The following is a 12,927-nucleotide window of genomic DNA, read 5'->3' as shown; positions in this document are numbered from 1 at the left end:
GCTATCTGTGCTATAAATTATGGCCTTGGTTGTACTGTCAACATATAGGGCATATCTCATAAATATTTTCTTTTTGTTACATCAGTAGTATTCATTTTTTAGAGGAGTGTGCTTCCCAAATTTTAATGGTCATTCATCTTACCTGAGAATCTTGTTAAAATGCTTATTTTGACTCATTAGTTTTTATGGGGGAGCCCAGATTCTACATTGCCAAGAAGCGCAGGTAATGTCAATGCGGTTGGTCCATGGGTTGCGCATGAGTAGCGAGGTCCAAGAGCTCTTCCTTGTGTATCAAGTGCCACTGACCCGGTATCTGGCACTATCTTGGAATATTAATATTCTCTCTGCTATTTCCATGCTTGCCACTGTAATAGTTCTAGCAATTGCGGGGTGCGCATAGAAATGAGTATTTTCTCTGATTCTGCAATAAAGGTGCTGCCTTGTATCAGGTCCGAGGATCACCATCCTTACACCACTCAACTAACTTGTATTTTCTCAATCAGCAGGAGTGACCAGGTGGCACTAATATAAATTATTCCAAATATAAAGAGTAAGAAAGGATCTTTTGTTGTAATCATGCTTTCATTGTCCTTTGATACAATTTGGAAACTGATTACAAAGTTGAAAATCCCATCTGTATTATGAAAATCTTCTTTTTGAGTTACAATACTAGAAGAAAAATCTTTGAAAAATCCTTTAGGGCGGGTGGTGTGAAGCAGAGTAGAAAGCCATCTTTTTAGGGCATATAATGAAGCAGAACGTTTCCATGATAATGGGAAAATCCTTTTACCTTTGCAGAGGTAAACAAAATGAATTTAAGCTATTCTTTGAGCTTGAATGATAGCAATGATTGCCAAAACCTACTTTTGTTTTTAGAAGATCATAGCATGTTTCCATCTTGCTTCTCCGCAGTGACTGAAGCTGGCTTTGGTGCTGACATTGGAATGGAGAAATTCTTCAACATCAAGTGCCGAGCTTCTGGCTTGGTGCCCAACGTGGTTGTGTTGGTGGCAACAGTGCGAGCTCTGAAGATGCACGGAGGTGGGCCAAGTGTAAGTGCCCACACTAACTTCCTAATAAAAATTTTTTTTAGTTAAGATAAAACAGAATTTTGCATTGGAAACATTCCTGCCTGCTTAATGGCTATGGTTTTCTAGAATGTCTTCTTGCCAAAACCTTTTTGTACAAATTGCCGCCATAGAGCACCTTGAGTTTAGTTCAAGTAAACAGTAACACCCGTTACTTCTAAGCAGTATTTTGGAAAGGAGCGTAACCACTTTGTAGTCTTAAAATTCACATCTGATACTCCAGCCAAGGTTGTATAACCACATGGTAATGGGAGAACAGAGGCTCTTGGTCCTGAACGAAGAACATGAGGATTTAGAGTGATTTCTTTGATGACCAAGGTTTTTCGATGTTTATACAGATAGGTTTTTGGTTCACTGATGCTGCAACTCATCAGATTTCATCTAAAACTATTTTTCTTCTCTTTCTGTTTATTATGATTTCACCCCATAACTGTTATAATGTTGGATTGTTTCTAAGAGAGCTTTGCTTGGAAAACACAAATTCTATTTTAACATTTTCAAAAGACTTTTGATATTTACTTATCTTAATATATATAGAAATTACAGAGATCATTAAGGAAATGTTTTCTTTTCCATAGAAAAAATATGTGTAGTTTTTACTTTTTTTGTTTCATTTTTAGCAATTTCCAGGTGGAGAATATGAAATTTTATACTTACTATACTTATATGATTAAAGTTTCTTTATCATGATAATATTCATATATGAGACAAACTGCCAGGTTTGATTTCTTAATTGGTGTACTATACTGTGTACACAAAAGTCATGTAATCAATGATTATTATACAGTAAAAACAAATAATAGGTATGCACATTATTTGATCATCTTAGCAATTCTTTGTCCTGGGAGAGGAAGACCTATTTTTTATACCATTTTGTAATGAGGAAGCTGAGGTTTGATAGGTTTAGGGAATGTGGGCAGTGTCACTAGGCCAGCAGAGAGCCAGTTCTGAAACCAAGGACTTCAGATCCAAATCCTCCCCTCTGTCCACTATGCAGAGCTGAATATTAATGATGGGTAAAAATGTTCTAAATCCCAAATCTGCTCATAATACGAGACACTTAACCACTTCATTTTTGCCTAAAGCTTCATCATCATTTCAAATCCAAGATGGATAAAATAAATATGGATCATAAGTTAGTAAATCCTAAAGAATTCTGATTTTCCTCCAAACTGCATCACTGTCGTTGCAGTCACTCTGGACTTTTAGACTTTGAATCTTCATACCAACTTCCATTTCCAAAAAACTTTTTCTACCTATGTAAGATGCATTTCAAATTCTCCCTGCCTGTCTTGCCACCCTGAAAATTATAAAATCAAATCACTTTTTTTAATTTTTAAATTTTTAAAATTGTTTTTATTATTATGGGCACACAATAGTTGTTTATCTTCATTGGGTACATGTGATATTCTATTGCCAGCACACAATGCGAATTAATCAAATCGGGGTAAAGGGGGTATCCATCACCTCAGGCATTTGTCATTTCTTTGTGTTAGGAACATTCCAATTCCACTCTATTTTTTTAAAGACCATACACCCTTGGGAAAAATCAAAGTACTTTAATACTGGGAAGGGCTGTGTGATTGTCTAGTCTGGCTCAGTCTTTATAAACAGAAAGTCTCCGAGGCACAGAGAGAATCAGCGGCTTGTGTAATGCCACACATCTATTTTGGGGATTAATCAGACCTAAAATCAAGGCCTCTTGACTTCCAGTCCAGTGTTTTTCCAGACTCTGGTCTCTGTCCTGTAAAAATTCTCCACGTTTTATATTATGTATAAAATCCTGTTTCATTTCATCTTAATGTATGTGCTCTGTTTCACAGGGGTGGCATTTTCTTTCCACATTAATCCACTGTGCCTCTTCCATTCCCACTTAAAGTCTTGGTTCTGTGCCAGTGAGGATTGGAAGGAGGGTCAGGGGTAGCTGGGTGGCACAGACGTGGGTGGAGGTTAATAAAGGCAGTGACTGGGATCAGCAGCCCCGAAAGCTAAGCATCCCTCTCCCGGGTTCCAGGAGGACTTTCTGCCTCATTGTTTTGTGGATGTCTGGTCCTGCATCTCTCTACTTAATTCCCAGTTCCTTGAGATTAGAGACCGTGTCTTATTAATTAGTATGTCCCCAGTACCTGGCATAGTCTGTGTCCAGGAAATGTTTTCAATAATTGGATAATAAATGAACTTTCATCTCCTTAATCCTACATTTCATATTGTTCGTCTCAGTGTCATTCCTTGCTTGGAATGACTCTGTGGTAATGTTTTTGATCCATTATAATTTTTTTTTCTGCAGAGTCTGTGCTCAGATCCACTTCCTTTTGATAGCATTGCACAAATAACCATGGCTGTCTCTTGTGTTTACTCAGCTAGTTTTTTTCCATAATTTGTGCAGTGGAAAATCCTGTGGCTCTTGAACTGGCCTGTTCAGGCTCAATTATTTTAAATTCATATCCTGGCCCTCACTGCACTCACCATTCTTTGTATAATACAAGAACTAATACTTTTATTAGTTATACTTTTGGATCCGCATATTCCTTTCATAATTAGTTCTTTAAACCCGTTGTATTAATCAGGATTCTCCAGAAAAATAGAACCAACAGGATAGAAAAATATTTATTATAAGGAATTAGGTCACGTGATTATGGAGGCTGGTAAGTCCAGAGTCTGCACCTCGGGCCGGCAGGTGGGAGACGCAGGGGCACCCGTGATGCAGGTTCGGCCCAGAGACAGTCTGCTGGAGAATTCGCCTTTGCTTTGGGGAGGCCACTCTTTTTGTTGTACTGTATTCGAAAAAGCCTTCAACTGATGGGTTGAAACCCACCCACATTGTAGAGGGCAACCTGCTTTACTCAAAGTCAACTGATTCACCTATTAATCTCATCCAACAACAGCCTTACAGAAACACCCAGAATAATGTTTGACCAAGTATCGGGCACCCCATGGCCCAGCCAAGGTGACACATAAAACTAACCAACACACCCATTATTACTGAATTTTGCTGTGTGATGCAGCGACCAGATCTAATTTCATGTTTTTTCTACATGAATAAGCAGTAAGTCCAAGCCTATTTACTGAAATAGTCCCTCTTTTTTTCCTGATCTTCAGACCCACTCTGTGATAAATCCATTCCCCATACATGTATAGGAGAATGTCTCTTTCTTGGATCTCGCTTCAGTTGCTCTAGTCTATTTCGTTATAGCTGTGTCTCTGCCACACTGGTACCTTACAGCAGTGGTCCCCAACGTTTTCAGCACCAGGGATTGGTTTGGGGGTTGGAGGAGGCAGAGCTCAGGCTGTGATGTGAGCAGTGGGGAGCGGCTGTAAATACAGATGAAGCTTTGCTCACCCACCCACTGCTCACCTCCTGCTGAGTGGCCCGGTTCCTAACAGGCCACAGACCAGTACCGGTACTGGTCCGAGGTCCAGGGTTTGGAGACCACAGCCTTACAGGACGAGGTTACTCTAATCTATTTCTATATATGGCTTAGAGTTTATTCCATAAAGGGCTTGTATATCTTCTTATAGATTTGTTTCTGTGTACTTTATATTTTTAATAATGTAACAGACTATTTCTACTCTTGTATATTGCTTTTATAGCCAACGGCCTAAGTTCTTATATTAACTGTACTAATTCAGCCATAAATACTTTGGGGAATTCTATGTGGGCAGTCATATGTGAAAATAATGACAATTATGTTGCTTCCTTTCCAATCTTTATACTTTTTTCTTGTCACTGCCTGGGTCTTCCTCGTCACAATGCAATGTTGAATAGGGATGGTGATAACAGGCATTCTTTTCTTATTCCTGATCTTAAAGATATGCTTGTAATAGTTCATCACTAAATACATTTGCTGTAGAATTTTTAATGTCTTTTTTAAAATCAGATTAAGGAAATTGACTTCTATACCTAATTTGCCAAGTTATACTGAATGGATATTGAATTTTCTTCATCTATTAAGATGATGATATGGTTTTTCTCTGTAATTATTAATGTTGCAAATTATATATTACTTAACTTCCAAATGATAAATGAACCTTACATTCCTAAAATAAATCCAACTTGGGCATATATTTTCTTTTTTATGAATAAGTGGATTTTGCTAATTGGCTTCCTAATGTTTAAAGTAGGATTTTTACATCTATATGAGTGATATTTGTTAGCCATATAAAATAAATTGGAGAGATTTATTTTCTTTTTTATATACTCCATATAAAACAGTAGAATAATTTGTGTAACAGTAGAATAATTTGTTTATTCAAAATTGGGTAGTATTCACTTGTAAACCTGTTTTGCTTATTGGTGGGGGATAGATTTTTTAACTACAAATTTAATTTTTTAATAACTGTAGGACTGTGTGCATTTTCTACTTTTTCTTAAATGAGTGTTAATGAAAGTTATACCTCTTCGAATTTCTCTATTTTATCTGTCTTTAAATGTATTGGTATAAAGTTGTCATAGTATTCTACTAGTTCTGTGTACAACATGTCTAATCTTTTTCGTTCCTTTTTTCTAAACTCTTACTAGACTTTTTGTTAGTCTTTTCAAAAACCAGCTTTTGGCTTTGTTGATCCTCTCTATTTTTTGGTGTTTGCTTATAACCTATTCTTCCTGCTTTCGTTTAATTCTTGGATTCTGTAGAATTCTACACACAAGCGTGCAAGCTCAGTAATGGTTAATTTTTTTTTTAATCTAGCGTTTTTGTTGTTCTAGTTGAGAAGTTCACTCATGGTTTTTTCCTACACTATTTCTGGAAGTACCCTCCCTGAAAATACTTTATTGTGTTCCTACACACTAATAAAAAGCAATTCTTTCAAAGAGGTAACTTCTTTTCAGAAGATTTCTATATTCTCAAGGCCTTTTCCGCTGAGAGGAGAGAAAGTCATCGTGTCCTGCATGAATCCAAATGTTCTCTAATGATTTTCCCCTAAATCAGTAGGCTGCTGTGGACAAAAGCAATGTGGAATTGTGGAAAGGCACCACGTTGGGGTTCCAGAACCCTTATATTCACATCCGCATTCTGCCTCTCATTTTAGTTGTCATCTGGGGCAAGATACCTGTCTTCCCTCAGCCTCAGTTTCCTCATCTTCCAACCACATAGGGTGTTAGTGAGAAACCAGGCCAAAAAGGAAAGTAATGGCAATGGCTTGAAAATGAGTCAGCATTGATTTGGAATGAAGATGCACTCTGCATAAATCAGGTATTAAACATATGATTGGTCCCATTTTATGTTATGAAAGGTCTTAACATTGGTTCAAATTCGAATTATCTGAGGAGTATTTAAATATTACTGATCCTCGGTTCCACTTCCAGAAATTGTGGTTTCATTGCTCTGGGTGGAGCCCAGGCATCAATGCTTTTAAAAAGCTTCCCACAAGCCTTTATGTTTAGCCAACGCTGCCAGCTACTGGTTTAAAAGCTCAAAATGTAGGGCTACCTTTCCAGAAAGTGACCGTGATTTGGGGTTTTCTTGTGGTTTTTTTTTTTTCCCCCAGATCTTTTTCAGAGTAAGCATTTTTATGAAATTATCCTTACTTTTTGTCATTTTTTATTTCAGGTAACTCCTGGTATCCCTCTTAAGAAAGAATACACAGAGGAGGTAAGAAGAGACATCCTACCTGAACAATCATTCGACTCCAGTCAATCTTTGGCTTGCAGTTGACAATCAGCATATGTGCCGTCCACTAATGTCTTTCTCTTGCTTTTCTAAGAATCCAAGAGGATATGAGTGGGGTGATGGGATAAAATCCATTCAGTTAACTCAAGTTTCCAGAAAAGATGGATGTAGGCTTTAATCTACTATTCTGTACTCCCAGGGCACCTGTCACAGCAGGAGCCCGGGGTCTCCAGAAGAGAAAAAAATATGAAACGTATAGCCATGGATTCTTTTGATATGGAATAAACTGACTTTGGGAGCCTGTACAATTGGCTTTGTGACTTACACAAGTGATGCCTCATTTCTGTGGATAGACTTTGATTTATTGGCAGCAGTACCGCTCAGCTCCCACAGGTGGCGCCAGGGATTTGGGCCTGGAGCAGCTGCACTGGGCTCGCCCTCCTGGGGCCTGGAGCCTGCTGTCCGCCAGCCTGCAGCGTGGGCACCTGGCTTAGGCCCTAGCAGCAGAGGTACCTGCTGGGCTCAAGACCCAGATATGCCATTGGACCCAGAATACTTTTAGAAATTACTTTGAAAATAAACTTCCTCGTCTGCAGCCATCTTTATTGGAGGAAAAAGTAAGAAAAGATGTCAGCAAAACCTGGCAAAGTGGTGCTACCGGTTCAGTCCAGCAGGTCTGGGGGAGGCAACATACATGGGTCTGGTTTTTTGTTTTTTTGGATTTTTTTTTTTTTAACAGAATATACAGCTGGTGGCAGATGGCTGCTGTAACCTCCAGAAGCAGATTCAGATCACTCAGCTCTTCGGGGTTCCCGTTGTGGTGGCTGTGAATGTCTTCAAGTGAGTCAAGCTTCCTACTCTAAACATGGCCGTATCACTGGGCCACCCTGTGAACTATTTGCGCATTGAGGGTATTTGGTCTTTCTCTGCTTCATCTAAAAGTGTACAGAAATGCTTAGCCCTGTTTGTTTGTTTGTTTGGTTTGGTTTCACTTTAGCAGATGTGTTCTCCGAATGTTATTGGGGAAGTGAAATCTATATAGTGAATTGCCATTTCCTGGGCTTCTCTTTTTTTTTTTAATTCCACCCAGCATTTCTGTCTCCAAGACTGAATGATCAAAGGCATATGTTATGGAATTTTTTCGATAAAACCCTTGACAACTTGAAATATTTGAGTGGTGTTGGAGAGGGTTTTTTTACATGCTTTTCTTTAAGTCTGATTTATTTAAACACGATGTGACCACTTTTGATGTTTCAAATGTATTCAGTGTTAGGGAGCAAAGTTCTGTATAAACAGTTAGTCTTTCTTTAAAAACATCACTAAATGAACACAGATGTACAACCACAAATATTTTCATCACTAGGACCGACACCCGGGCCGAGATTGACTTGGTGTGTGAGCTCGCGAAGCGGGCTGGTGCCTTTGATGCCGTCCCCTGCTATCACTGGTCGGTTGGTGGCAGAGGGTCGGTGGACTTGGCTCAGGCTGTGAGAGAGGCTGCAAGTAAAAGAAGCCGCTTCCAGTTTCTGTATGATGTTCAGGTAAGATCCAGTGACAATAGCAACAACAAGGGCCCGCATTTCTTGCCCCTTAATATGGGTTGTCCCATTCCATTGTCATAAGCAACCCTGCAGATAAGGCAACTAAAGATGAAGGAGGTTAAGCCATCCGACAAAGTCAGTCACGTTGCCAGCAGATCCCAACTCCTAGCCCCAAATCCTATGCTCTTTTTTTTTTTTTTTAAGAGATGGGGTCTTGCTATTGCTCGGGCTGGTCTTGAATTCCTGACCTCAAGCTATCGTCCCGCCTCGGCCTCCCAGAGTACTTAGGCTGGGCCACTGCACCCAGCCTAAACCCTATGCTCTTGAAGACTATACTCTGCTTCCAAATAGCAGGCCTACATGAGGGGATGCTTTGAAGAACAGGGTTCGACAGCTAACCCTTTCAGCAGTTGCCTGGGAACAAGACCTTTGAGTAATCTCATAAGGCTTGTGAAATCGTGGTAGGTATTTTCCTTGGCTATTTCTGCTGTGGTTCTTTCCCCTCGTTCTAGTTTCCTTGAGCTATGTCTCATATGTATATATATTTTTTATTGTTGTAAAATGCACATAATCTAAAATTTACCACCTTAACCATTTTTTAAGTGCACAGTTCAGTAGTAATAGATTCACATTATTATGCAACCAATCTCCAGAACTCTTTGCATCTTGCAACACTGAAACTGTATCCATTGAAAAACAGCTTCCCATTCCTTTCTCTTGACAACAGCCACCATTCTATTTCCTGTTACTAGGAGTTTGATGAATCTTTGTGTCGCATACACATGGAATCATACAGTATTAGTCTTTTTATGACTGGCTCATTTCACTTAACATAATATTCACCAATGTTGTAGCATGTGTCAGAATTTCCTTCCTTTTTAAGGCTGAATAATATTCCATTGTATGGACGCACCACATTTTGTTCATCTATTCGTGTGTTGACAGATGCTTGGGTTGCTTCCACCTCTTGGCTGCTGTGAACGTGTGTGTTTGTAACATAGGAGCAAATATCTCTTCAAGACCACGTTTCAATTCTTTTGGACATATACCCAGAATTGGATTGCTGGCTTATGTAGCATATTTCTAAACACATCTAGACAGAAAATCTGAGTTTCTCAGAACTCATTGTCCTCCTCCTTGGTTTATCCTGGCATCCTCTCGTCACCTCCGTTCTGAACCCTGTGGCTCTAGTGGTGGCTGACGGACTTGTCCTCACAGGGAGTCTGTGATGGCCAGAGGGCTCAGCCCTTACGCTGACAGCTGCTTCTCCCATTCCTCCATCCCGTCTCAGGTGTCACAGACAGTAGCATCGCTCCTCTTTCCTGTCAGTAGCGCAAGTGAAGAAGGAAAAAAGTAAGTGAGGAGAGAGCTTAGCAGCATTTTCGGGAAGCCTAGAGGCACGGCAGCAAGAGCACAAGGCTCACGTGTTATGTCGGCTCCCACCTGAGGAGATTTTGGGGTGCCAGGTCTGCGGGCACTTTGCACCTGTTCACCTCCTTAGTCCTGACATCCCTGTTGGGTAGGAACTGGTGCTATCCTCCCACTTTGCAGATAAGCAAACTAAAGCACAAAGGGATTAAGTAACCTGCCCAGTGTCCCACAGCTATAAAGAAACAGAGCTGGGGGAAGGAAGGCCTGGAACGGTTGAGGTCGTCTTCCTGCCCTGCTCTTCAGAGCTCAGTGCTGTGCTCAAAAGTGTTGGGGGAGACACACAGCTAAAGGAGGCAGTGACTAAGTGACCACCAGAAGAGGCAGGGTGACAGAGACAGGGACAGGCACAGAATCCATGCCAAATGAGGGACATTGTTGGCATTCATTTAGTGTTTGTGGAAGGACATAAGGAATGAATTGGGATGGCTAGCTCAGAAAAGGTTCGTCGTGCTGAAGGGTGGTTTTATGGATGAAGGACTAAAATATTCTGGCTTACAGAGGTGGTCGTGATCAACTGGGGCGGGGGGAGATTTGGAGTCGGCATAAAGAAAAATGTGCTAATTGGAAGCCGTGAGTTCTCCAATGTTGAGATGATAAACCTAACATAGATGTAGACCTACCGTGGGCAAGTCAGAGGGCTTGAAGCCAACTCAGATGACAGGTGGCCAAGGTGACCCTGACCTGTTGCTTGGTCCCGGGTAAGGTTCGCCAGGGTATCTACAATGCGTGGCACAGCCCATGGCTGTTCTACACAAACCACTGTCGGGAAACTCACCCTCTATGTCCTGCTGTAAGCGCCTCAGACCATCTTGCCATCTGATCACGGACTACCGCACTCTAAGTGGCAAAGACAGTTTTTTAATGAATGATCTCCCAAAGTGTCTCTTTTCCTGGAAAACATCCCTGGTGAAAGGAAGGTCAGCAAACAAAAGAAATGTTTCTGAGTTACACTGTCTCAGACATGCACTAACCCTAAGATGAACCCCTTTCCTTTCCACTGATGTTTCAATTATTTTTTTTTCTGAATTCCCATTCTTCATGGAGATAATGCTACTAAAATGTCTGCTCTCCTGTGAAAGGGAAAAAATTTATAATAATGTGGTCTACAGTCTTATATTTAATAGGCAGCCTCAAGGCCAGGATTCTTGCTTCCTTTGCCAACACAGTTCTCCGTTTTCTTAGGACACAGAAATTCAATTTGAGCTGCATAATTGTTTGTTAGATAATCAGCATCTCAGCCTATTGCAACATGACAGTTTATGAAAAGCGCTGTTGCTGCCTCTGGCTCCCTTTGTCCTGTCTAATAGCTATATTCCTCACACTGGCAAGAAGATTAGATAGTGTAAGACCATTTACAATCTCGTCTTGTGACCATATAGAAATCTGAATTTGTTGATGCAGTCAGTAAGAGAGCGCAAAGGTTTTCACCCCTGATTTCTTGCATCGTTTAGGGCTGGTAAAATTTATGGATTAAGTAATGGTTTTCTGGAAGCCCTTTTTTCCCTTTTCCTCCCCCACCCCTACTACTAACCCTTTGAAGTGTTTTTGGATAAGTCACTCACCTCCCTTTGCTTTTCAGTACAAACTTTATTTCCGTGTGCCATTTGTTAACTGTCCAAAAATGGATTCAGCACGAGCTTGATGGCATCTTATGCTGCTCTACCCCCCACCCCAGTCTTGTGTTATGGAAGAAAGACACCTGAGATCATTCAAGGGATGGGACATAGTGTTGGAGCCCAGGGCATGACTGCTATTGTGTGAGAAGTAGAAATGGTCTCAGGACCCCACAGGAAAGAGGGACAGCTAGAGAGATGTGGAAGCACCCGGCTCTCACACGCCGTGAAGCCAGACAGCGCCATGTGCTAGGCTTTGTGATGACAAGCCCATATTTAAGGCAAGAAGCGAACTTCATCTCTGACTTGGGAGTCTCTGCTGAACTTTATAAGAAACTGAGTAAGTTCACAGCCACTGTCATCCAGAGAACAATTTTACATCTCTTTTTACCAGAGTAGCTTCTAATTAAGCAGCAGTCAACTTCTGATTATGGAACCAGAGGCAGCGGCTAATTAATTCAGAATAATAATTCAAAAATACGAAATAAGATGTAGTGGTGTAACTGCTCCAAATTATATCTTCACAGTTGACTAGTGCAATGTCTCCTTATCTGCAAGCACACAGGGAAATATAGCTGAAAGAAAAGCTACTCTGTGTGTACACCTTGTCAGCTGAGAAATCCGTCTTCCACGCCTTCTTTCAGGCCTCAGCAAATCCCATCTGCTACGGGGGCTCAGGTCTGCGTTACGGACAGGAAGGTGAAGACTTGCTTCGTAGCAAATGGACACTTGCTAGGAGACACACACATTACATGTCGTTAAAAGGCTAAAGCTTTGGGGTCATGCAGAATGTCGTTCAAATCCTGACTAGTCCTCCTAGGTTGGATATAAACGTGGGCAGACTAGCCAATCTCTCTGAGCCTGCGCTTCCTCATCTGCGCAGTGGCATCTGACATGGACACCAACTTCACCGAGCTGCAGCGGGGACAAAATGAAATGTCTTGGAGTAGAATGCTGGACCCTAGGAAGCAGGCAGACGATGCCGGCTCTTCTGCAGTCGTGCTCTCTACAGAAAGAACGTAGGCCTCCTGACTTTACCCTCAAAAATTCTCTTGTAAGTCAAGGTCACTCTGTCAAACTCTAGGGTTGGTTTCTTTTTCACATGGGTTAAAATCAGGAATTAGAAGCCAGGGCTCCTAGTGCACCAGGAAAGAAAGGCACCACTCAGTTAAACCAAGGCGTTTGGCATTTTTCCTTCTCCTTGAGAAGTGGGAGCCCTTAGTGATATCACAAAAAGTCGGTCATCTTCGCAAAGAAGTAGGTATGGCACCAAAAGTGAGCTTGAAAGTCAGTCTGAGTGTTGTTTTTGAATCAGGAGTTAAGGTTGAAAATCATCTCTATATCCTTCCTCTAACCTTACAAACATTTTGAGGTGTAACCTTGACAGCAAGACAGAATAGTGTTTGTTTTTATTAAAAGATCTTTCCTGTTCCTTGCGTGAAGCCATTCTCTTGATCACAGTGGGGGCTGGACGAAGGAAGACCAAAACACACCGCGAGGTCTCAGCCCAGGGCCACCAGCGGCCAGGCTGGTTTCTGAGCTTACGCTTTCACTGCCCATGTGGTTAGGAGCATCTTCTCCCCTGCTGGGCTTTTGTAAAGCCGGGTGTGTTTGTCGTTGATGTCATCTGGTGGGTTATGGAGAA

General features: G+C 41.2%; 1 protein-coding gene across 1 annotated transcript in view; it reads left to right on the top strand.

Moving 5' to 3' along the window:
• MTHFD1L (methylenetetrahydrofolate dehydrogenase (NADP+ dependent) 1-like) overlaps nucleotides 1–12,927 on the top strand; it is a 213,743-nt gene that overhangs the window by 137,707 nt on the left and 63,109 nt on the right. Inside the window, exons 21-24 of the mRNA XM_012655557.1 lie at nucleotides 913–1,052; nucleotides 6,638–6,679; nucleotides 7,437–7,537; nucleotides 8,061–8,238. Of these exons, the coding sequence (XP_012511011.1) occupies nucleotides 913–1,052; nucleotides 6,638–6,679; nucleotides 7,437–7,537; nucleotides 8,061–8,238 (461 nt within the window). The remainder of the gene's footprint in view (nucleotides 1–912; nucleotides 1,053–6,637; nucleotides 6,680–7,436; nucleotides 7,538–8,060; nucleotides 8,239–12,927) is intronic.

Source organism: Propithecus coquereli, unplaced genomic scaffold (genome assembly GCF_000956105.1).
Source record: "Propithecus coquereli isolate 6110/MARCELLA unplaced genomic scaffold, Pcoq_1.0 Scaffold48, whole genome shotgun sequence".
Taxonomy (NCBI): domain Eukaryota; kingdom Metazoa; phylum Chordata; class Mammalia; order Primates; family Indriidae; genus Propithecus; species Propithecus coquereli.
The sequence above is the reverse complement of the archived record's forward strand: the minus strand, read 5'-3'. Positions and strand labels throughout refer to the sequence as shown.